The following is a 26,692-nucleotide window of genomic DNA, read 5'->3' on the forward strand; positions in this document are numbered from 1 at the left end:
TTTAAAATCAACAACGACAACAATCCGCGGTATTCAATGCAATATAGTACAATACATAGTAGGTCATAATCGGTCTGGCGTCTTATTAAAAACAATCGATTAAAAATGATCCATATACATAATTGACTCACAGAGATTTTCGTTGGCTGACAACAATTGAACCGAGAGTGAGTGGTACGTACGAAATCAGTTAGACATACATATGCATATTTGGTAGTATTTCATATCGGGGATGGGCTTATAATGGGTGCCTGGCTAAAGGTTTATCGATGATTATATGACGGCTACCTTCTGGTCAATAACACTTGCTTGTTATGGCATTATTATCATTAGATTTGCTAGGTTTTCCTTTTGTGTCTACACGTTTTATAAAAAAGAGACAAAAAAACATTTTGTGGTCCCTGGCGTATGTAATTCAATTTAAATGGTTTTCCTTGGCGTTCAAACTTGGCCTTCAACAAAGAAACCCGGTAAACGAGTAAATCAAATTCTTATAGAGTTACTTCTTCAGCTCCATCATTTTCTGGCTGTGTTTTGAATTACATAAGTGTTGTGCTTGTCGTTTGTCTTATTACAATTAGTTGGACTGCTTAGCTGGCTGTGACCCATTTAAGTTGTTGCATATTTGTGTACTCTTTGTAGCTAAGGTTTTTTGTTATATTGAACCCATTTGGGAATTTGTTCCTTGAATTTCAGGTTTTGTTTCTAGCTGTGCACGTGGACTAGTGGTGGAGAAATCATGCTTTAAAGGGAAAGTCGATGATTCGTTAAGGTTTCACAACTATTTGAAATATATTGCGATTTAATTTTTTTTAAAGAAAATATTAAATCTATATTCGTATTTTTAAAATAGTCAAATAAGAAGTATTTTGTACTGAAAGTCGAATTTTGGAAATACTAGAAAATTCACAACTTTTGTGCAGGTCAAAAAATATTGCAACAATACAAGTTTATGTGAATTCTTAATAAATAATCGTGTTTCTTTTCAAACAGTCATGATGCTAACTAATAATCGGTAATTATCGATGTTTTTGTGCAAAACCATCGAGAAAGACAGATTACTGCTTAAGCTCACCTCAAATTTTAGTGTTTCCCTATCTGTGTAAAAGTTACATATTCGAGTAGATAAAGTATCTGTGAGGTTGACTTCCTCGGCTTTCTTCAATAAGGTTTTGTACGTTTTTGTGTGTTTGTGTAGCTGTGTGTGAGAGTGTGTCTTAGTGCGCTAAATACAGTACGATAGTTATCGATAGCCAAGATGGCCAGAGCGATAGTAAGTGGCTTGAGTACAGCTTAACATCCTTTTAGCGGCTAGTTGAAACTACAAAACTCTAGAGTTGGGTGTCTAACTTTTCTCTACGGACTCTACCGGCTGATTAGTGAGTGCATCTAGGACTGTTCTTAGTGAAGCAATTAGTTCAGAGCAACGAGAAATCAAAGCAAAACAATCAACAACAATCAACAAACGTGTTACCCGCCTGGTCATCAGATACATTTTTTTTTGTGGGCGGTGCGACGGACTCGATCTGGATACGAAATTGATCTTGAACTGCACTAAGCTACTTAAGAGCTAGAGTTGCCTTTCTTAAAGCGAGATAGTGTCTCTAGTTAGTGGGGCTTGAGGTCAAAGGGCAAGCGTGAGATTAGGTGAACGAAACCGAACGAATGCATGGGCGTGGGGAATCGAGCAGGTGGCTAGTCTAAGTTTTTCGATAGGTTCGACTAACGCTTAGAAAGGCCTAACAGCTCGAGCCGAGGGTGTTCAACAAGTAAATCGCTAATCTATGCATATTATAGGCTCTATATTTAGATAATCGTATGCAGGTGTATGCTTTATGTGTGTTTTTTGTGTTTTCTGTGTTTACTTGTTTGTTTGTTTGTTTGTTTGTTTGTTTGCTTATTTGTTGGATTTTGGGAGTGGGTGTTGGCCTGTTCTATTTCAAAACATTTGTCCGAATCGATAAGTATTTAAAACGTTTCTTAAATAGTTCTCTATATAAGTTATTAAAGCTTTCGGTTTTCATTACACTAGTTCATATATAGATATATAACTATGTATATTTCTGTGTATATATGTACGTACTTAAAATATATATGTATATATGTTTCATAGTCTCTAACAATAGGAGGTATATACATCTGTAGAGAGACCCACGCCCCCGCCGTCCGCGAATTAAACGAGCAACTGAGCAATACACCTAACTATGGCGATTTAGGTTCAGATCGAGATGACTAGAATGCAGATACAAATGCAGATTTGGTAGCAGATACAGAGATACAGATAAATGAATAAACATGCGTATCGTGGCATGGACGTTTTTCAGGACGGTTTAATGTGGGAATTATCATCTCTCGTGCTCTCTTGCTCGCACACATACACTCTCTCACAGGGTCACACCCACACACACGCACACCATTTTGCAAATTTTTGGCAATTTCGAAAAAAAAAATAATATGAACGAGTATCTACAATCGGTAGACCGAGTCTTTGAGTCCACTTGCAAACTATAATTGGTTATTAATCACTACAAATAGATTAATCAAATAAGGCTTTTAAACATGGCTAAATATTATAGTAAATAGATTTTAAAAATTATAAGGAAAAATTCTATTAAGCGGACAGCTACCGGACAAATGAATGAGTGAATACAAATTTAGGATATAATAAATGATACCTAAACATTTAAAAAGAATTTTAAACAGTTACAAGTTTTATAATCAGTGATTAATTTCATTCAGCTTTAGAGGTTTATCGTCGACAGTTTCTAAAGCGGACAAAGATAAACTCCGGCTTAAATGTACTTATATTTGCAAGGGCATTCAATAGGGATGACAACAAAGATGCGATTTAAGAAAGCTAAATTAATTGTAATTGGAACAGGGGTGGGAACACTCTCTGGCTATTTGTGTGTTGTTTCTCGGTTTTTAGTAGTAGTTGTTTCCGTTAATTCTACATTTGTTATATATATATATATATATATATATATATATATATATATATATATATCTCATTCGGGTTTTACTTTATATGTGTATATCTGTATATAACGATTTTTTTTTGCTTGGGGGGTTCGTTAGGGCTAAACATATATAGAATATAGATCTATATGTCCTCACATCTCCTTAGTTTTGTATATAATATATATATATATATACCTAGTTCTTGTACCATGGTAATACTGTCCGAATTCCATTGCTTATTGGTTGACTGCGGTTGAACTTGCTTCTGGTTGGCTTGGGGATCGTGATCGGGATCGGGATCGGGATCGGGTTGGATTTGGTCGTGATTATAGTTCTCAAAGCTTGTCTTTATCACGGTCGATGCTCATTGCTTTAAAGATGCCGCGTCCGATGCCGTAGCGCAGGTTGAACTGGTCCAAGCTGGAGGCCCGCGGCCGCTGGCTGCCGCTCTGGTGTCCCGCCGAGGTGGAGCCTCCTCCCGAGGCGGAGGCTCCCAATCCAGCCGGATCTATGGAGCTGCCCTGCAGCTGCTGCTCGTGCTCCATGTCCGTCTCACTGAACTCCGTTTCCGTGTCGCTGAACTTCCGGCGACGTCGCAGGAACGTGCTGCAGTGCTTCAGCTCGCCCAGATTGTCGGACAGGGAGTGACCCCGCTTGCGCCGCTCCTGCCGCTCCATTTCGGCGGCCAGCATCTGCACCTCCCAGTCGTTGTGGCTTGCCGTTCCACCACCACTACCGCCACCACCGCTTTCATCCATATCCTCATCCTCTCGGGGATGCAGTGCCGCCGGACCCTCCTCCTCCCCCTCGTCGTCGTCGTCGTCATCCACCTCGGCCATATTGATCTTGCTGGAGGAGGAGCTCGAACTGGAGCTCTCGCCGATGTCCAGGATGACGCTGTCCGAGAGGCGGGCCAGATTGCCCGTGACATCGGCCACCATGCCCATGCCCAGGCTGCCCATGCTGTCCGCCCCGCCGCTCCACTCGCGATGGTAGCCGTAGCCACTGCTGCGGCCACTTTGGCCACTGCGGCCACTGCGTCCGTTGCCCTGGCCGGAGTAGAAGCTGGGATGGCTCTGGGCGTGCCGGGAGCTCAGGGAGAAGGAGCCTCCGGGTCCTCCGTAGTAGCTGCTGGGGCAGTTGAGGGCGTTCGCCGAGGCCGCATGGTGCCGACTCGGACCCGGCGATATGCTGCGCCTGCCGCCCTGGATGGGCGGCGATGAGGTGAACACCGTGTCCAGGGAATCACCGCGCTGCAACAAGTCAGGGGGCAGGATTAAACGAATGTTCAAATTTACATATGTACAATATAAAGTGGCAGAAAACACTTCAAGCTTCAACATCGATAATCAACGAGTTAATTAATTATTGCATACTTATTGATTTATATAAAAAAATTTCATTATTTTTAATTTTAAAATTGAACAATAAAAAGTCAAAGTACAACTTAAGATGCAACGATTCGGTTTTTTCGATATGATATGAAGTGTTATATACGTATGGGATTAGTATATTTATAGGAGTTTTCTTATCGATAAACATCATTTTTGGCCTTTAATATTTATTAAAATAAATCATGTTACATATCAACATACATTCTTGTGGATATTTTCGTTGATATATCATTTCGGGGCTTCCTTTTTGATATACTTCTCTAGTATTTCGGCATAAAATATCGATGCTTAAATATGTTATTTATAATAACTATTTTATAAATGTTAAAAGTCGATTTTTATAATAGACATATCAAAATATTCGATTTCCTTCCTTTTAAAAATTTTAAATAAAATACAAATTTTGAAAGTTTTCGATTTTATAACTTTTGATATATGAACAATTCGATTTTTTCGGTGTGAAATTTTATTCGATATATAATATCGGAGTTTTCTTTTCGATTAACAAGAACCCACCATGAACAGAAGCTCCGCCGACGATCCCGAACTGCTGTTGTCCTCCTCCTCGGGCGGCTCATCATCGTCCACCGACAGCTGGGACATCTTCTCGCGCTTCTGGCGCCGGCTGAGTGGCAGCACCAGGGTGCCGGAAGTGGAGGATGCCGATCCGGAAGCCACCGGAGCCGTGGTGGCCTTGCCCTCGATGGAGCGCAGCTTGAGCTGCAGCTGGGCAATGATGGCATCGCGGCGCCTCACCTCGCCCGCCATGCTGGAGAACTGCGTCTCGAACTTGGAGTGCATCTCGTTCATGTGCGTCTTGATCACGTGGTTGATGCCGCTGAGGATCTGATTGAAGTAGTCCTGTGCCTCCGGGAAGCCTTTAAAAGCAAGATCACACATCGTTGTGAGTACGTGGAACATTTAGGGTGGACCAAAAGGGACTGATATACATATATGGGTTCTTTGTGTCGGGCGAGGGCGAGGGCGAGGGGAAGGTGGGTCATGACATTCAATAGGATTTGTCCAGAGTTTAACTACATCAAATTAGGCTGTGGGTGTTAAAGCGTTTTTTGGCACTACATACTTGGGTGATCGCACTCCGAATCGGTTTTTATCAAAGAAATACAGTTTGAGTTCGATGGCCGAAGCTCTGAATACCAATGCAGATGAATAGTTTGTTGGGCAAGGGGTTTTTTGTTGTTTTTTTTTTTGTTCGGACAGACTGATAAGCAAATAATTGTGTAGTTCCATCTGCATTGGCATCAATACATACGTATATCGGTGACAATTATTTACATTCTCATTCCCATTACCATACAAGTGTTGCACATCGGCTCCTTCAAAGCTCAGATCTCTATATAGTATATACATATACGATCGTGTTCTTTGTGGCTTAATTACGTTCGATATTTATGTACAAAAGCATTGGCAAAGTGTGGCTGTGTGTTCTGTGCTGGCTGAGTTACATGCTCTCAAAGACTTAAGCATCCATCATGGCGGTCGTTTCATTCCATTCCGATCCCAAGGCACATCAGCTGAAATGCTTCTCCGATCTAGGCACATTCCGTGTTTTTAACAATCATTATTATTATTTACTCTGGTGGACTTGAGGGTTCTACTTGAATTATGGGCACAGCCTTGGGAGGGTGTGATTGAAAAATTCTGGTAGGGACATTTTTCATGGCCACTTCCACAGACACATTAGCATTACAAAAATCAATATTTTAAAAGTTGAAACTTAAAAGTTCTCAAAGTTAATGTTTGTGTCTCAAAGAAAGTCTTTGCAGAAGAGTTTAAGAAAGTTTTGCATGATCAAAAAGATTATATTAAGATTAAGTAGCAAAACATTAATTTTAAAAGTAAAGTAGTATAATGAGGCTATGTTTTTAAGGCAGAGTTAAACAAAACGCTTTTTGACATGGTCAAAAATTATTTGTACGTAATAAGTTTCCAGATCGAAAAAAAAGAATAGACTCATGAGATAAAATAATTATAACAACTCATATAGCTATATATAGAAAAAGTTTTAAGTAATATAATTTACGTTAAATGGGACTTGTTATAAGTTAATTTAGGTAAGGTAATGTATTTCAAAGTTTAGGTGTTTTTAGGGACATTCTTACAGTTCATGTTAAGCGTTTTCTATCATGCAAAGAGTTTCGTTAGGTTTTGATCAAATCGGTTAGACAAATAGGTTGAAGGAGAGTTTTGAGAAAGCAGGGCAAAGCGAAAAAGAAAGTTCTTATTGTTTGAGTTCAAGTGGGTGGCTCGCACACATGCGCAAGTGTTTTCAGTTTGAAGAAAGTTGCTCAGAGATAGAGAAAGATATAAATTACATACAGTGTTTTTAATTGTTTATCTTTGGTTATTGCTTTTCTGGGGAAGGTGACAAGCGTTGCTCTTGTTCTGGTTGCTATATATATATATGTATTAAGCTCGATCTGAAGCTGATATATTTACCTTCGAGCCGGGGCCCTGAGCCCGGTCCGCCCATCGCACTGGTGGTCGTGTTCTGCCTGAGCTGCAAATTCAAATTCAAATCAGTTGTTGACTGGGCATGGAGGATCTGATTCGACGACGAGGAGCACTCCACGACATACGAGGCGGATGCGGATGCAGATGCAGATGCGGATGCGGATGCAGCTGATCCAACTGTTCCAACTGATTCGACTGGCAAAGACGACGACGCTGAGACGGTGCCAACGCCACCAACGAGTCCGCCCATTCCCAAATCGCCCGGATCCCTTAGTTGAGCGGGAAACGCGTAGCTCTCCTGCGGCGAATTCGTGGGCGTTACCAACGTCAACGTCGGCGACCAGACATTCGCTTCGGTTGCCAGCGGAAGCGGATGCGGATGCGGAAGTGGCTGTGCGTGTGCGTGTGGCCCCGGCGCAACCGGAAACGGAAATGCCACCGATACCGATGGTGAACTCGCATGCGCACTACTCTTGTTGCTCGTTACACGCGCACTCGAACTAGCTTTATTAACCGGATCATTACCGTTACCGTTACCATTACCGTTACCGTTACCGTTACCATTACCGTTAGCATTACCGTTAGCATTACCCGTAACCGTAACCGTACCCGTACCGCTACCATTATTATTCAACGATATCATTCCGATCGCCGCAGCGCCGCCGAAGGGAGAAGGACATTCCTCCTTGGCACTGGCGGGCGGGCTGGAAAGAGTGGAATGGAAGGTTACACTCTTCAAGAGCTTACTGTGCCTAGCCACGTACCCTTCCAAGGTGGGCTCCGCCGCCAGGCCCTGGCCCAGCCCCTTTGGGGTGACCTTCGACCCCGGCGCCGACACCACCACCATCTCCTCCTGCTGCTGCAGCTTCTTGAGTATACTCTTCAGCTTGCGCCGTTCCACAGTCTCATTGGATTCGGGACTGAGTGGCAGTGGCACATACTGCAGTTGCCTGGAGTTGCTATCCGATGCGGATGCGGATGCCGATGCGGATGCGGATGCCGAAGCGGATGCGGATGCCGATGCAGACGTATTGGTGGATATCGAGGTGGAGCTGGTGGTCGACTCGTACGTACTGAGGAACTGCGAATAGATGCCGGAGGTATCGCTGTAGCAGCGATACAGTGACTCCGTGATGGGCACCTTGCTGTCCGGCCCCGATTTGGAGCAGTCCAGGCTGAAACTTCGCGTCTGGAGGGCTCGCTCCAGTTCGGCCAGCTTCTGGCGCTCGTTGAGGATCTTCAAACGCTTGACGAACGGCAGGCCGCAGTATTCCGGCGACAGATCGAACACGCTCTGGTACAGCTTCCTCCGCCCGTTGCCGCCCAGCTCTGTGAGTTCGCCGTCGGGCAGGTGCTGCTCCGGCTTCTGGAGCCGCAGGCAGTCTCTCTTGGCGCTGGCCGCCGTACTGGCCAACGGATTCACCAGACTGGCCGACGAGCAGAGGGTACTCGAGCAGCTCTGCCCTGGGCCGGGCCCATGTCCGCCGTGATGGTGCCCATGCCCATGTCCATGCACATGGCCATGGCCATGGCCGTGACGCGGTGATCTCGCGCTGCTCCGGGCACTGTGGTGACGTGGTCGTGGGTGCGCCGACTCCATCTGCTGCGGTATGTTGCTCAGCGAGTAGTTCTTCAGCGGCGAGGCCAGTTCGTCGGGCGAACAGTTGGTCAGGCTGGTGTAGCTGGAAGACATCAGGGTGGCCAATTTCAGCTTGGACCACGGCTTGATGGGCGTCCCGTCGGTGTCCGTGTCAGATTGCAGGGGCGTGGCCATCCGCTGGCTGGGCTTGATCACCCGCTTCGATATGGTGGCTATGCCAGAGCCGCCAGCTGCCATTCCCACACCCACTCCCATTCCCACTCCCACACCCAGCCCCAGCCCCAATCCCAATCCCAGTCCTGATGTGGCCACTGCATCATCGGAGGCTGCTCCATGCTTGGCCACCAGGGCCAGGGACTTGGGTGGCTCCTTTTTGGCTATGGCTCCCGTACTCGGCGACGGCGAGCTGCTCACTCCTCCCTGCAATTGCTGGATCTTCTGCTTGAACGACACCTTCATGATGGGCTTGATCTGGGCCACCGTCAGCGATTGTCCCGGCGCCGAGAGGCCACCATTGGCCCCTGGCATCGGTATGGATCCTCCTGCCTGGGCGGCCCCGAAATGCGAGTCTATCTTGCTGCTGATATTGGGCGGCGTGTTGACCTGGGTGATCGGATCGGATCGAATCGGATCGGATCAGCATCGGGTTAGGTGCCAGTTTAGAAGTTTAGAAAAAAGAAGAGGATTGGGTGTGTTAATAGAACGTCAAAGAGCAATGAATGATGAGTCTTCTTCTCATACTCCTGTTAGCCAATTGTTAGCTTACTTCTCCGGTTAACCAATGGCTCTGTAGTCTAACCGCCACATTTATGTTAACCGGAGAATGAGAAATCAGCCGTCAGGAATATCTTCTAACACTGTTTAGTCAGATTGATGGCACAGGTAAAAACACAGGGATATTTTGTAGACTTATATTAAAGCATATTGTGGGTCCTACACCTAATATGGGTACTACAGAAATTAATAGGGTTTTTAAATCGCTTATTAAATAATATCCTCTTTTCTATACTTCTTATGAGTGATTTTAATACCCAACTAATTTATGTGTAACTCAGCATTAAAATATTTACAGTATTTACTATTCCACTAGTTGGTGTAGTTTACCCCGCTAAATTTACAATAGGTTAGCATTTTTAACTGTTTTTAAACTTTGTGTAATGTGAGCTTTAAGTAGGAAATTCCTCTTTAAGGCTTAAATTTCACACTTAAGTCAGGCAGAACATGATAAATAGGAATTTAACTAGATTACTGCGTTTCGGTTTCTAAATAGTTCAGGTTAATTTTACTTTTGATATGGGGTTAAAGTCAGAAATCACTATCTGACAACCAAATTACAAAGAGTATGATTTCTGTGTTGTGTCTACATATATCTGGTTAATTATTTTTATTTGGTTTTTTTTTTTTTTGTTTTTTTTTTTGTTTTTTTGCTTTACCATGACGACGCCGGGTTCGGCGGCGTTGACCTGCGGCTCGTTCTTTATTTTCAATTGCTGCAGTCGCTGGATCAGGGGAAAGCCTTCGCTGAACTCGCGTTCGGGCTCCTCCTGGATCGATTCCTGCGGCGATAACGTACACGTTACATGTGAGTGAGGTGGAGATTTCTGTGGTGGTGTGGACTTAACAGCTCGCTCTTCGCGATCCTAGTGCAAGACACATAAAGACACATACAAAACTACTGTTTAGGAGCTGGGGATAATTACATACAACACGAATTTCTGGATCGGGCGTTAATCATTTCGGATGCTAAGCCAAAGTAAAACGATAAATGCAAAATAAATCATGATACAAGTGGGCAATGTCAGCGATAGTGTCCTTTGTATTCGGAATTTCTGTACTCCTCTCTGCCGATTTTCGTATCTCAGAGAATCCAGCTCATTGTCTATATATATGTATATAAATATATATAAATATACAAATATATATATATATGTATGTATTATTTGTAAATTAAAAGGGAAGAACATTTCTTGTTTACTAAGCGGAAGCAGGGAACTATTGAAAGCATCTAGATAAGCTCAAGTTAATAGCCGAAAAAAAATGACATAGAACGGGCAATTATTAGCCTTTCCACAATATATATATATATATATATATATCCCTAAAAAAAAAATTTCGTTACAATATTTAATCTTAAAGTTGATTATGGCGTTTTTCGAATACCATGACTTGTTTTAAAATTTTAAACAAAATGCGTTAATTGATCCAATACTTCATAGTGCCTGTCGCTCAATTTGCCAGCTTCATATTTCAAGTATTGTATTCTCTATTAGTACTTAATGTGGAACAGATTTAGGTATCAACATTATGTAGCAAATGTTATAAAATAATATACATATTTAGCCACAGTTGTCTCTTCTCAAAAGGAATATAAACAGAGAGAGAGAGAGAGAGAGCTGTTTGGTTGGCAGCTAAAGCTTTTATTGCATAACGTGCTTGATTGCAATGATGAAGATCTTTGAAACTAGCTCATTTATCTTAGGTGGATCTGAAGGTGCACTAACAACTTGTACAAACTGCATTACAATGGAGTCGAAACAATGTACACATATGCAAGTGTGGTGTGTGGCTGTGTGGGTGGTTGGTGTGTGACTATAATCAGTATCGCAGATACACCAGGCTTCAGACTGTTTTCCATTTGTCTCTTTGTTGGTTTGTCTAAGTGTTTGTTTGTTTATTTGTTTGTTTGTTGGGTTGGGTTTGTTTTTGCATTTGCCAAGCTGTTCATTCAATGCTCTGTTTGTTTGCTTGTGGTGAAAAACCATTTAATGCCTTGTGGGTGGTAAGTGGGCTCTGCCACCCGATGGTGTGAAAACGAAAGTCGAGCAAAGGTGAGTGGGTGGTGGGTGGTGGGCTGTGGGCTGTGGGTGGGTGAAAGTTACGTGGAGGGTGGGTGGCTCAGGTACGTGAAAGTTAAGTGGAAAAGAAAAACAAAAGAGCTGTGTAACTCGGTGGCTGTAACTGCGGTTGTGACTGTGCGGTTTTTGCCGCGAGTGATGGGTGATGGAGACTCTGGAGAATCTGGAGATGGATCTGATGGCTTCCCACTTGGCCTGGCCTGGTCTGGCCCACTCACCTGCTTTTCCTTGAGCAGCCGCAGGCGCTGCAGCAGCGGCAGCCCCGCCCCAATGGGGCTGGGCGTCTTGTCGTGCAACTCGTCCTTGGCCTCGGCGCTATCCGCGTCCTTCTCGTCCGATCTCACCCGCGACATGCGCTTCAGCAGGATCTTGCTGCCGCGGGGCGAGGTGTTGTGCAGCGGCTGCATCTCCAGGGACTCGTCGCTTTTACGCGAGGTCCTGCCGGGCAAAGAAAATAAAAGAATCTAAAATCAAAGTCTTGTCCCCTGCCATTTAAAGTAGGTAATTGCGAAAGAGTACTTATCAAAACTTAATTCATTTTGTTCATTCATTTTACATGAAAGTTTTAAAATGATACTTTCGATATTAAATAATCACCACTAAAAAAAAAATAAATTATTTGATAATAATTTAGTGCAAATAAATGTATTCTGTCCATAGCTATTTTAAAGACAACAATTTTGTTCAATTTAATCAATAAGCTATATTTAAAGCTGATATATATTTGTGTATTATGTGAAAAACTCGTATTCTGTATTTCAATAGTTTGGGGTATAATTAAGTATTAATTTCATACTAAATAATATATTAATTTTATTTCTATACTGAAGTGTTTAAAAATGTAGTCTAAGCCCTTATTTGTAAACCACACAAGTTATATTTTGAAACTTTTGTTTGAATTTAATTTAATACTCATCCGGTTGAGAAATTTGTTCATACCCAATAGCTTAAAATTCATGTAAAAATAGTTTAGAAAAAGGTTTTAAATTTTTATAAATTTGTATGTTTTTTAAAAATTGTTAAAATCATGCTGGAATAGTTTGTCACTCAAATTAAAACCTACTAAGCCAATCAAAACTGAAATTAGTTAAGGTCGTGATCTTAGGAGCTAGTCCGTGAATTTTTGCAAAAACCCCACCTGGACTTTTTAAGGACATTCCGGAAGCCCTTGACGTCGTGCTTCAGCTTGTCCACGATCTTCTTGGAGGCACTGTTCTCGCTGCTGTCGCTCTGGTGCACCTGGCCCTGGTGGTGCCCCTGGTGCCCCTGATGGCCCTGGTGACCTTGATGGCCCTGGTGACCCTGGTGGTGGTGCGGATGGGCCGCCGCATAGGCCGCCGCCTCCTTGTCGCTCTGCGCCTTTGCGTACTTCTTGTTCACGCAGCGCACCTCCATGAGCCGCTTGCGGCCGAGGGTCTGCAGAATCTCCTGGGCGTCCGGGTAGTCCTTCATGGCGGCCAGGACATCCTCGCGGGACAGCGAGAACAGCTCCGAATAGCCCACGGACCGCACATCCGCCGTACGTCTGTAATATGGAAAATAAGTTAATTTATTGAACTCACGAAGGACTTAATGAAAAACTATTGCTGGTTAACTATTTTAGTGCTAAAACAAAGAGAAACTGTTGCAAGGCCAGTGAATTCATTATATTTGCTAAAAAAAATGGATAACTAAAAACCGCAATGGATAAAAATCAAAGCGAAAACTATTTAAATTGAGTACAGAATATTTGGATATACTACGTTTATTTATCAGTGTAGATTGCCAGCATTAATTTAAATATCAGTATCAAATTTGTGATATTAAATATTATATCAAATGAAGACAAAATATTTTTTTTTTTTGCTTTGTAAACAATATAATTTATTGTGAGACTAATAAAATAATTTATTACTTCTAAGATGCAAAAGAACTATGTATATATAGTTTATATATAAACAATTAATTAAGAAGAACGCCTAACGTGCCCATTCGGGTTCTTTTTCTGATTCTGAGATAAGTGTATTAAAAAAAATTGTTTTAAGTTTCATGCGTTGCTCTATGGTCTTAAAATTACTCATACAACACGTATACAATTTGTGATTAAAGGCAAAAGTATGTATGTACAAACAAAAATATCTATCTGATGTGCCATAAATGTCCATGTACAACAATATTAATATGAGCAAAGTGAAATTCGCACATTTGCAGGCCTGCACTCACTTGTTCAGCCCATCCAGATTGAGGATGCCGATCTCGCCAAAGAAGTCGCCGGCCTTCATGGTCGTCAGGACCTTGCCCGTCTCGCTAAGGACCTCCAGGATGCCGTCGGCGATGATGAACATCTCGCGTGCCACCTCGCCCTTGCGACAGATGGAGTCGCCTGGGGTGAAGATGTAGGCCTTCATCTTGAGCACGAGATCGTGCAGAAACTCGGGCTGGCACTCTTGGAAAATGGTCACCTTCTTCAGCACGCTGAGGTTGACGTGTAAGGCCAGTTCGGTTTTCCAGCTTGTCGGGCAGCAGTCCCAGTGCGGTATTAATGTCACCGCCACCCTGAATCCTTCCGCGGGACCAGCTGTAGTCGTACCACCGCAGCACGCGACGCTTCATCCCTCCGGGCACCTGAATTTTTTGAGGGGATTTGGCAGGTTATTCCATGGACTGGCACACTGTAATAGCACTCACCTTGTGGTGCCGCATATACGTCTTGGCCCCATCCAGCAGGCGCTCGAACTCCAGGCGATTCGCATTTCGGTTCGTTATCACATTGCCCACTTGGCCCACAATGGTGGCGAAGATAAAAACGCCAATCAAATAGCTGACGATCGTAAAATATATCTGCGTGGCGGAGTGGAGGAGTAGAGGAGTGGTAATCAATTAGCAGGGCACCAAATCAAGCCAAGTGGCGGAGAGAAAGAGGGTGGTTCGACGATGTCAATTTCAATTAGAGGCCATTTTTGTGAAATTACTTTCAGACCCGTTCTCAAAATTTGTATCATTTCTAAACCTAAAAGCTATACTCTATAACAAATTTGTAATAATACAACTAAAAGAGAAGTCATATACTTGTTAATTTCACTTGGTCAAAATTTTATTGGAAAATTTAAAATCATTTTATTAATAAATCACTTTTTAATTCAGAAAATCTGATAAGCAACGAACGAGATTAAAAACAGAAATATAGGAATTGCAAGTGCCAAAATGCAAATTTTTAAAACACACTTTTTTAAAAACCATATTTTACAAAGGTTGCTTTACGGAAAAGAACTTTTTTAGCCAACCACCCTTTTTCTCTCCCCAAAACATTTCTTGCAAGCTCAATCAAAGTTTTCGAAAGCTCGAGGTGAGTTACAAATTTTTATGTAAATTCTATGCAATTTTCTTTTGGTTAACACACAAATATCAATGGAACTGTTTAAGGCTGTCGCACGCTTTCGAAAACTTTGATGCCAAACGGTCTTTTGTGGTTGGCAGTATGCAACATATAGATTACAAAACTAGAAAACAAGAACACCAAGGCAGACGAATCGGTGGACAGCCCCCAAACAAGTTGCATGATATTCGCTGGTTTTGATTGACCTTGCCTAGATATCGAAGACGTGGAAGGATATAAGTAAAAACCGTACCCATAGCTAGAGCCGAATTGAAGCAGGCGCGATTTTATGCCACGCCTCGGTATTGATCGAGGGCCGTCCACCGAAAAGTTCGGTCTGATTGGTAAATGTGATAATTAAAACAGGACCCCCAGGTTAACAAATGGGGTTGGAACAGAAATCACTGGGTTCCGAACTCCCTTCGTCAAAAATCCCCCGAAAAGTGCCCAAAAGTATGCAGTAATATAAATAAATTCGTCCTTCGTAAAATATTAGTTTGGACTTCAGGACTTTGAACATATTGTTGCATACTTTTAGACACCTTTACAAGTGATTTTTAAACCTTTTGATATCAGTAGCCCCATTTGTGTAGTATGTTTACACATTTCCATTCGTACTCACTCTGCATTCGTCTCTGGCGTGGGCAGGTCCCCAATGGTCGTCAGTGTCAGGGTCGACCAGTACAGGCTGCCCAGATACTTTCGCGTCAGGGTGGCATAGTCCCCGGGTCGGTACGGATAGACCCAATCGCCCTGTGGATCAAAAGAGGGATATAAAGGAAACATCTTGGAAAATATGCAAGTGGTTGTGTTTTTCACAAATCAATGAACCACGTTCGTTAATATTAAAATTATAATTTATTCTACTTGATTAGTGAAAAAAATCAACTATTTACAATACTTTAAGATACAATGCTACATAGTTATAATATAATATAACAAATTATGGCTTGTCTTTTGCAATTTAAAAAAATTCATGTTCGTGTTATTTGTTTGCTATGAGTGGAAATAAGAGAACAGTAAGATGATTATTCTTGAACATGTGTATTTTTCAGCAACAATAGTTAAATATAAATCTCTAAACAAACATATATTCAAAATTGTTGTAAAAAATAAACACATTTTCATATTTGTATATTCAATATATATTTTTTAAATGTTGTAAACATTGAATAAAAATAACTTCAATGGTTATTTTTGCTTATATGAAATAATTAAAACGAATTTATTTGAATAGCTTTAATAATTTAATAATGTATCTTTTTAAGTTTTGTGTACGACTAGAACCTACCTGAAACCCTCCGCCTCGGAAAGTAAAAAATAGAAACAACCGAACCAGTGTGCCAGTATTAACAGGATATGAATTAGGTTAACAACGCGCCATAAATTTGGCCAAACTGTTCTACTCTCTACGATGTAATAAAATCTCACAGATCGATAAACCTGTAATAAAAAGCCAGCAAATTAACACCCATATTGTTGGGCTCCAGCAAATAACTGACTTTAAAAAGCGCGTAAAACGCAAGAGCGGATGTGTGCCCATCTTGAGCTGCAGCAAATCCAATGGTATCAGCGCAATCATGTCGAAGATGAAGTCGCGCGAGTGAACATAGTGGCAGGCCAGCTTCCTGTCGTCGTATACCTACAGGGATTCAAAACAAACATGTAATTCTGGTAATCCGACATTCAGTACTCACCATTAGGCCCTGCTCCAGATAGCCTGTGCGTAATTGAACTATTATATCTAAGATAAATACAACATCTGTCATCGAATCGCAGATGAGCCAAAACGTGGGCACAGATTGCTGTTCGAAAATAGGCCACAAGAAATAATTAATATATAGCATTTTATCGAAATACTAAAAACAAATTTACGTACATAATGAAATAGACAACAAAATGTATGATTTAGGTGCATCACAGAAACCACTAGGGTTTTTTCTAAGATTTATTTTCGATGATGGTGATTTCCATGGCACCCCCTTATATAGATTAAGTTGCAGCAATGAGTAAGAGTGAGAGGTTTACTCAACCTAATCAACTCGGCTAACCATTATTTACTGCCTTTATTTTCGGTGTAAGACCAAAAGTCACATTAAGTGAAAAAGGAGGCTGCTTGTGCGCCTATTTTTACGACCAGGTCAAGGGCAATTAAATGGGGAATGCAGTTGACAATTGCAAATGTGCGGGGTGAAACAAAAGTGGAATGGCGGCCTCAACTACAGGCTTTTGTGGCCGGGTTAAAGGTCAACACAGTCGACTTTTGTTTGCCCGACCGTAGCCAGCTCTAATCTGATGACAAACACCAGCTAACGGGCCCATAAACAAACATTTGCCCAGGCCTGGCTGCGTGTCTTATAATTCAGTCATTACAAGGCAAAGAACGGCAGCAAACAGATAAAAACGGATAATTTTCGGGACTTGCGACAGGTGAACCGGAGATGCTCTTTCCCCATTTACCCATTTTCCCCTTTTTTTTTTCTTTTTTTTTTTTTAGCCATGACAAAAAGAGTGCCATGCCAGTTATGCCAGCCAACGTGCCCAGTTAGTTAGAAGTGGGTCATTACGATGGGACTGGCCAGGGACTGGGAGTCAACATCCATTACAACCCACTCTTGGAGTGAAATGACAAAAGGGTGTTGCCCCAAACAAAGGCCGAACAAAGGACCTACCTTCGCCTTTGAAGGGCAACTGGGCAAAATGGGCAAGTGGTAAACAGTAAATGTTGAATGGTTGAAAGAAAAAACAGGGTACTGATAAACTGATGAAGAAAACGCAGCGCAAAACTTACCTGCAGTTCAGGAAAGCTCTGCCTCACAATTAGGGTCCATAGATTATATAGAACACATACAGTTAACATCATTAACCAATAGAAGTAAAAATTTTCATCTGGATTAACAACGGATCGTCGTTTCTGCAGATAGCGTCGCCGTCGTTTAACACTCTTGTCGACGTCACCAGAGGCACTTTCTGAACCCGTATCTTCAACAGTTTCCTAAAATTATAACCATTAAAATGGTATTCAAAAATCTCATATCTATATACTTGCGGTGCTCTTAAGAGATGTTCAGACAATATTTAGACTGATATTTGGACTAATAGCAATAACCAAACAAAATATTATAGTCTGCACGACATTTCAATATGAATTTAGTTTTAAAATCAATTATATTGTCTGAGCTTTAATACTTTATTCATCGATTTTAAAGCATATGTATATTGACTTAAGGTCCATTAATAAATAAACGTTTTGGCCCTACATTAGGGAATAGATTAGTTCTTTTAAAATATTTAAATGTTTTTTTTTCGAATTTATGATTTCTGCCTCTGTATAAGTTATGTAATTGCATAAATTGCATAAAAACGATTTAAAAGGATTTATTCAACTACAATGATTTGTTTTAGTTTTCTTTTTAAAATCTTTAAAAATGCAGAGAATTTTATATTTTATTAAATGAAACTAGGCCATGAAATATATTCCCCCGTTGTTCGTTTCCTTAAAGTCTCCAGAGACACCTTGGGAACCACGAGAATAAACCACTTACCTGTGTTTCGGGTATCTGTCTAGTCGAGAAACGCTTCAGGAAGGAGTCTTCGCGCTTAAGCGGTGGTTTCTTCTGTATCGCCGACGAGATCTGCACGGTGGTGCGCAGCTTCATCCAGCGCTGGTTCGATCGTGTCCTGTTTTTGATAGAAACCAATCAGTTGGGGCTGTCCTGGGACGGGAGGTTCACAAGGGATTGTCTCACACAACGAACTACTGACTATTTAAAGGAATTCAAAAGAGGGGGGCTCTTAAGGGGGGCAACTGAAAAGATCATTCCAACTAAGCGTGCGCTCACGTTACTTGGTGGTGCTTTTATTTAAGAACGTAATGACTTACGTAACACGAAACATCAAACACTTACGCTAGTTGGTGATGACGGAGAACTATGGTTACGGTTTACGGGCTACGGGGTTACGGGTTACGGATTATAGGTTACGGGCTACATATTACGGATTACGGCTATGGTTACGCATACTTGGTGGCAAGACAAACATTCAAGGGAGAACCCAAAAGACCGTAACGCAAACGCACGCAACGGTAACGGTAACGGTAACGCTAACATTAAGGTGAAACGGAAACGGAAATGGAAACGCACAACGTAAAATAGAGAGAGAGACAGAGAGAAATATAGATGAGGTCTATGTGCATGCATATTAATATATAGATATACAGATATATGATGTATAGTTATTCTTATAATCTATATTATCGCCATTTACTACCAGCTACAAACGTAAGACGTGTTCGAGTCGCAAACGAAATCAACTAAACTCAAATCGAATCAAATGTAATCAAACGAAATAACAATCATAGGCGTTATGCAATCGACAAGGAAAATGAGGAAAATTGCAATTGGAAAACAATTTGAGCAGCAGCAGAAGAGCAGCGCAGCGAGACAGAGACAGACAGAGCGAAAGACAGAGAGAGAGATATAAGAGAAAGGAAGGAGGATGAAAGTGGCCAAGAATTTTCCGCCATCGATAAAAATAGCTCTTGGCCACAGGCGAAAAGTGTTAAATTGTCTGCCAGGTGAGCTTTTCTCGTTTCGTTGAAACTGAAAACTTTCTCACAATTAAGGGGAAATTAAAACAAACGAAAAGTAAAATTTTCTTCGGCAATCCGAAGCTTACGGCACTCTCGCAAATGTGCTAGAATACATAATTATTTTAATCGGTGGGGAAAATCTAAGCCGTTACCTCGGCAAGTATCATTGTTGGCCTAATAAGTAGTTCAATATCTTTAAATGAAATACTCAAATATTTTAAGCATTCGACTAATAACATTCAACTACAGTCTAGTTAATGGGTGAAAATATCCATTTATTGGTAAGTTATCTGGGTGATTTGAATTTGTTTTCAGGTGTATGAAAGTGTGCAACAATTTTAAACGGACAAAAGATATATTATATACATCATTGAGCACTCTGAAGTGATCTGAAATCAGCCAGCAACATTTCTGCGCTTGCATTTCCCTTTAAAAACACACACATTAATCACATTTAATGTCCTGAAATCATTTATAAAGCTTAAAGAGCTGAATTTGGTAAACCTAACCGTCATCAATCAATAAGGATTGTTATTTATGTACCTAAAAAATACAAAAGCAGACTTAAAATTTGCTATTGCCATTATTTTTTTAGCACTCCCACATTTGCCAGAGTATAGCTACGCACTACGAGTATATACGAACTCGATCTAGGACTATCGTACGACTACGTGGATGGGGAATTATTGGGGGTCGGGGAATCCGGGGAGGGGAATCAGGTTTTACCACTTTAAACTTTTGCTCAAGCCGCTCAGGGTCGCCATTCAATCGTCTGTTCTGCTATAGCATCTAGTACTAGGTGTTTATTTGCATGATGTCTATTTTTATATAGGTATATATATACATTGCTTATGTACAGTTCAATTGGGGGGTGTTGCTGATGCGTTAATTGATTGTTTGGTTGGGCTTAATTTATGCACAATTATTATTCGCATTTAGCATATCAAAATGCCAGGCTACGGAATAAATGTTTTTTTTTTTTTCGTTTAGAGTTTGCTTTGTTTTAATTTCGGTTTTGCATTTTTTTGTTTTTTCGGTTTGTTTATTTTGATTTAGCTAGATTTCATTGGTCTATTTACAGCGATGGCTAATTTATTACGCATACGTCGTGTGGTACACGATGAGGTACGAAAAACGAAAGCGATTTGGTAGCAATGCAGTTAGCTAAACGAAAGAAAAATCAAAGGAAAACAATGATAGCTATAGGTGTGGTTGCCGTCAGTATGGGTGTTTGAGTGGGTGTAGGTGGGTGTGGGTGGTTGTGGGTGGTTGTGTATTAGTTGTTTAGGGTGTATATGCCCCCTACTTTTGTGACTTTTTACAGGGTGTGACTGGAGTGTAATGGAGCTGCGGTTTTGGACCTCGGCTCTTTGCAACGCCAAAACCCTACTCTATATATGTACTATATATATGTATGTATATATGGTTTATATGTTGGTTTCGATGTTGCTGTTTTGCGGCCTATTCAAATGCAAAGCGCGCACATGCCGATCATCGTCATTATGCATCATATTCATCATTAACAGCAACAGACCATCATCATCATTATCATCATAATCACAAACATAATCAAATCAAAAGCAGAACAAAGCTATGCGTCTGTGTGTCAGTATTATCTGTTTCTGTGTCTGTTTCGGGTGGGTTTTGTGTATGTGTGTGTGAGTGTGCAGAGACAAAACCGAGAAATCATAAGGAACGCAAGAAAATAAACTTACCAATCGGAATCTGGATCTGAAGCTCCATCTCCGATACGCGATTTCCTAAACGAGTTTCGAAAGTATTTCATTTTTTGTTTGTTTTTTTTTTTTGTTTGCTGTTTTGTTGTGCTTATTTTGTTTTTGTTTATTTTGTTGTTTAACATATTTTTGTTTTGTATTCATTTTGATTGATTTAATTTGTTTTGTAATTCGTTTTCAAGATGGCAAAATAGTAAGAGACTTCGATAGAAATAGATTGGCAAAGTGACCAACAGAAAGAGAGGAAGGTATATATAATATATAAAGAGAGGGAGAGAGGGCGGGGTGGAAGAGGGTGAGAGTGAGACGAACGCACACACGCACAGATAGAATGAGACACACACACACACTCACAACTGGGTGATACGGGCCTTCCTTTTAACCCATCACTGCCCATTCCGTTTCCAAGCCAAGCGGAAAAAGGCTTGCTGCACGATAAGATTACCACGCTCCATAGCATATATACACTACTATTACACATATTCAGCGGCACCCACTGGACTTTATTAAAAGAGGGTTTTAATGAAATTGTTTATTTAATTCCCTTTGACATGTTTTATTTATTTGTATTTAACTTAGTTGACCATTTAAATAACTTGGTCTGAATTATTTTAAAACTCCTGCATTTTGTAAGATACAAATATACCTTTCGAACTACATTCCCAGAGCATTTCTTACATTTAATCAAACGGAAAATTAGTAGTAAGCCCAAAACCCCCCGCCCACGCCACTGAATATATGTTTGTGTATTAATGCGCGTACGTGTGCGTATATCTGTGGATGACCCCATTGTTGTTTTGGGGTCAGCTGAACCATTTGTGGACTTTCGATTTAATATAAATTGAGAATGAGCTTGTTAGTTTTGGCCCTTGCCAATTCCCCCTTTTCGTTCCTCATTTTTCGATGCGATTCGATTCGATTCGATTCGAATCGGGTTTGAAAAGGTTAAAGAGCTGGGCCCGGTATTAAATGGCATTCTTTATTGCACCACAAATCATCCAGCGAAATGTTAAAGGACTCTCCTGTTTGTCCAGCGTGTGTGTTTGTGTGTTTGTTTGTTTGTTTGCTGGCCCATGTGTGGTGGGCTAAAAGTGTTATTGTTTAATGGCTGCATGATGTCCGCTTTGGGGTGCCTCGGGTTAACCGTCGATTCGGTTCCTAAGCCGGATTTCAATTAACGCCTCTGCCCAATGCTCGGATCTCGGTTCTCTGTTTTTGGTTATCGTTTTTCGGTTTACGGTTTTCGGTTTTCGGTTTTCGATGTTGGTGGCCTGTTGGCCGCAAGCTGTGAATGACCGGCCGGAATGCTAAACCATCGCTTGGTTCGCCACTTGACTGACTGGCCGCACATGGCAGATGAAATAACAATTGAAAAATTCCGCCGAGTCATTTGGACAACGTTCTCCGGCCCTCCTGCCACCCCAAAGCCCCAACCCCCAGCATTGTCAATGGGGATAAAGCTATAACCGCCTGGGGACATTTCACACCCCACGAAGTATGCTACACTTTCTGCTAGGCTGATTGTGAAACGTGGCAGGATGTCACGGAAATCTACGGATGCGCTTTAAGTAATTGTGGCGAGAAAAATGCCTAAGTAATCTTGTTTTAAATGCTAAACCGTGGACTGAGCCAGCTAAATGTGATATTTATTTCAAATTCATTATGGCAATCTTCCCTTCAGTTGTTTTGATTTTCAGCAAATCGCAAATCACACGAGGGTATATGCCTCTTGCTAAATAACATAAGATTGTACTTTTGTTTTTAATGGAATGCGTTAAATATGTAGCTCTTATTTAAGAAAGATAATAATCATTTCAAATTATAAAATAAATACAAAATTGCAAATATTTATTTTTAACAACCATTTAAAAGGTAACGTTAACTTAAGTTGATAAAGGATCAATGAATGATTAGCAAATTATTATGATAGTAATTTCTACCAAAAAATAAAAGTACTTCTGCAAATCCAGCCCACTATAAAACCAGTAAAACCCGCTTGTCACGTAAAGGAGAACAGTTTTAAAACCCACCCAAAAACATTTCCGTGACACTTAAACCAGACTCCTGCTCGTAAATTGCCTGACTGCGATTTTTTGCGACACCTCCTGAGCGTGTATGTGGCTTATTAGCCGTAACTAATACCCCAATTATTTGGGTCATCCTAGTTAATGAGCAACTTGAGCTGCTGACAATGCAATAAAGACGAAAATATCGGAAGCCACCGGATGTGAGTCGCATTTCAAGTGCTTGCAAATCAAAACACAATTGCCGGATCGAACAAATGAATTTGATTGCAAATCAGAGAATCAGAGATGCTTGTTAGGGAATTACCTAACCGCAGAACTGGGGCAGAATTCGGCAGGGAGGGTAGTGGTTACTTTGGGTAGGTGGAATATATGTAGGAGGCCTCACTGTTGCCACATGCATCCCTTTTCGCTGGCCAAAAATAGGAAATGTGGATGCTGACAACCAATCGGTCCAAGAGGGTGCATAAATTCTAGGTTACCATTGAGTGTATTGTGTTCACTTGGCTTCTACATAAATTTGCAATTTTCTAAATTCAAATTCTTTGTAAGTTGTCAGTCAGAAGGCAATTTCCCATTTTGCATGCACAATGCCAAAGGAGAAGCCGGGCGGTGGGTGGTGGGCGGACTTCGTAGCATTGCCATATGCATAGGCGCAACGTGGTGTGTCTGTGCCAGTGGCGTATGCTGGGATTCCTTCAGGGGGAGGAACAATAAGGAGGTATTCCCAAGTGTTTAATAGGTATGTTAATATATATATGTATATATTTCCTTGGATACATATATCTAGGTGCCTTTATCGACTTTAAAATATCAAGCGAAAAGTATTACTATAAAAAAGCGATGTATAAATGTTGTATCGATAACTAATATATCAATATTATAAAAATTTCTCAAGTATTTAAAAATGGCCTTTTCATAGTTTATATATATTTTGCCATTATATATTTTTGATAGGAAATTTTCATTTAATGCAGTCTAATTGGAACTTAATTTAGGTTTTGTATCTTGAGAAGGGTAATGCAACCCCCAGCGTACGTCACTGTATCAACGCTTTTCTTTCTCTGTGTGTGTGTTTGTGTGTGTGTGTGTGTGTGTGTGTGCTAGTGTATTTGTGTCAAAAGTTCGCCTACATTGCAGTCGGCAGCTTAAACATATCGATTCAAACGCACACCAACAAAAGCCACTTTAACTTTGGCTGTTTGCTGAGATTTTTCAACCAAAAGTTCCTCTTACACCCTTACTTATAAGAATATGTGTCTGTGTGTGTGCTTGAGAGGGTGTGTGTGAGTGTGAGTAAGTTAAAATGTGTATGCGTGTGTGTTGGCATCAACTTGTTTAGCTGGGGCAAACTTTTTAAGTTGCCCTTTGCCAAAAATGAACCGAAACTAGAACAGAAAGTGGTAAAATGTATACCCAGCCAAGACACCACTTTCCCCGTTTGGCGGGTACAGTACAGTGTTACCTCCCCCCAGAGGAACATGCATACATATCTTATGCATATGGCTAATAAATGCAAATTCCCGTCAAACGCTTTCCAACACTTGTTAAATGAGTAAAGTCGTGGGGGGGGTTTAGGTTGGGGGGGTCTAAAGTCTTGGAAAAGTTTTTCAAGAAAACTCAACGAGGCTTAACTGTAGAGTAGGTGAGGGGTTGGGGGAGGGTGGTTGGAAGGGGGTCGATAGACACAGTGGGATAAAGTTGACGAACGGGCGAGCAGGCGATTTTTGAGTTCAGTTTTAGTTCAGAGTTGAGAGTTGAGAGAGGTCTGGCATTCGCTTACACATCAATGATATATGGGTTATATATTAGATTACACATAAGTTCATACACTACGTTTTCGGATTAGTACGTTGTTAGGCGAGAGAGAGAGAGAGAGAGCATGAGAAAGAGAGAGAGGGCGAGCGATCGATGAGCGTTAGTGAATGGGTTAGTACATATCGATTATCGGGGGTCTGATCAAGGACTTCACTTTCGGTGCTGGTGGTTGTGGTGCTGAGGTTAGCAAGAGCCAGGATTCTCTCACGCACACACGCACACGCACGCAAAGAGATTTTACACACACATATACAGGTGCACAGAGAAAAAACATTACATTTGGCCACCTCAATTTCATTGAATCATGATTTCAGTATAAGTTACTACTCCATTATAAATAAATAGCCTAAAATAATTTAAAAGCTTACAAATTTCTTTGAAAACTTTGAAGATTTTAAAAATTAAATTCAATATAAAAGCATAGATGCTTAAAACGGCAACACGTTATTGGAGTGATTGCTTAAAATATTACTTATCATTAATTAAAGGTCCTAAAATATAATAATTTAATTTAACTTCTAAAAAGTAATACTGTCAAAATTGTATAAAATCGCTAAGCAATATAAATTCAAGCTAATCTAGCCTAATATTTAATGCTCTATAACTATTAGATGTATGATTTATATATTTAAAATAAATTAACAAACTATTAAAGTGTTTTATATTTTATTGGAAAATCAGTCTAAGAGGAACATTTTTGAATTATTAAAAATAGCAACCAAATGGATGGCCAATTTTGGTGACATTTTTTCTCTGTGCAGTGATTAGTTGACTAGAGCTAGCAAAACGCGCGAACGCAATACGGAAACACTGAAACGGGATTTGTGGGTGGGTGTGGGTGGTTGGCAACGTTCCTCTTGATGCGCCTCAGGGAGCAGTAGTAGGCCATCACGGCCCGCAGGCTCTTCCACTTCGTTGTCTGCTGCTGGCCATTGGAGGCGCCACTCCGAACCTGGTCCTGGTCGTGGTCCTGGTTCCGATCCCGATCCTCCGCCGCCGCCGCCGCCACCGCTGCCAGCTCCTCGGGATGTTCGCTGATGAACGAGGAGAGGGTCTTCATGGCCGGCAGCGACCTTTGACCCACCGGCGTACAGACGCTCTGGTCGGAGGACGGACTGTTCACATGTAGGCGCACCTGGCGCCGTTGACGGGCCTGGTGCGGATGCGTTTGCGGATGCGGATGCGTTTGCGGATGCGGGTGTGCCGGCGTCACAATAAGTCTATCCCTCTCTGTGTACCTTAAACTAGTGGTGGAGCAGCCACATGGGTGCAGCTGCGCACTGGCCAGCGAGGAGCTGCCGGATCTACATTCATGTATGTGGTCACGATCCGATCGAGCGATGCGAGAAGTGGATACTCTGATTATAACATGCAATATCGGAGGGAAACGAGCCACTGACTGCCACTTGTTTTGTATTATTTTATATATTTTTAATAATATAAACTTATTGGTTGCTTTCATTTTTAAAATTATAAATCGCAACACTCTCAGAACAAACCTTATATCAAAGATGTTGAACAGTACAAAAATATTATGTCTTGAAATAAATTATAATAACTATTGGGTCTTATAAAAACTAGATATTTTCATATGGAATACTATTGCATATTTATAATCATTTATATAATTTAAACAATTATACAATAAACAAATAAATAATGGCCTATGTCATAAAAAATATACGGTGAAAACCGCTCGCAAATATGTTCATTCCTTTTACAGAAAAGAGATTAAAATAAAAAATAAAATAATAAATTATTAAGAACCCATCACAAAATATAGCCACACTTCAGCATAGTTATATGTAAAAATAAGTTTAACTATTTGACATATTATAAAAAACCCATAACAAAATATAGCACTAAATTGTATTTAAATATAT

The 26,692-nt window shown here is 41.0% G+C and overlaps 1 protein-coding gene across 1 annotated transcript in view; it reads right to left on the minus strand.

Annotated features, from left to right (window-relative positions):
• Positions 1-2,982: 2,982 nt before the first annotated feature.
• Positions 2,983-26,692, minus strand: part of LOC128261022 (pneumococcal serine-rich repeat protein) — a 51,987-nt gene continuing 28,277 nt past the window's right edge. Inside the window, 18 exon segments of the mRNA XM_052994432.1 lie at positions 2,983-4,214; positions 4,872-5,233; positions 6,816-7,534; positions 7,595-9,033; positions 9,864-9,986; positions 11,504-11,723; positions 12,424-12,810; positions 13,488-13,771; positions 13,773-13,889; positions 13,953-14,102; positions 14,890-14,977; positions 15,263-15,393; positions 15,928-16,083; positions 16,139-16,282; positions 16,338-16,445; positions 17,432-17,635; positions 18,186-18,321; positions 20,947-20,991. Coding sequence (XP_052850392.1) covers positions 3,297-4,214; positions 4,872-5,233; positions 6,816-7,534; positions 7,595-9,033; positions 9,864-9,986; positions 11,504-11,723; positions 12,424-12,810; positions 13,488-13,771; positions 13,773-13,889; positions 13,953-14,102; positions 14,890-14,977; positions 15,263-15,393; positions 15,928-16,083; positions 16,139-16,282; positions 16,338-16,445; positions 17,432-17,635; positions 18,186-18,321; positions 20,947-20,991 — 5,731 coding nt within the window. The 3' untranslated portion in view covers positions 2,983-3,296.

This window comes from Drosophila gunungcola (assembly GCF_025200985.1).
Source record: "Drosophila gunungcola strain Sukarami chromosome X unlocalized genomic scaffold, Dgunungcola_SK_2 000049F, whole genome shotgun sequence".
NCBI lineage: Eukaryota > Metazoa > Arthropoda > Insecta > Diptera > Drosophilidae > Drosophila > Drosophila gunungcola.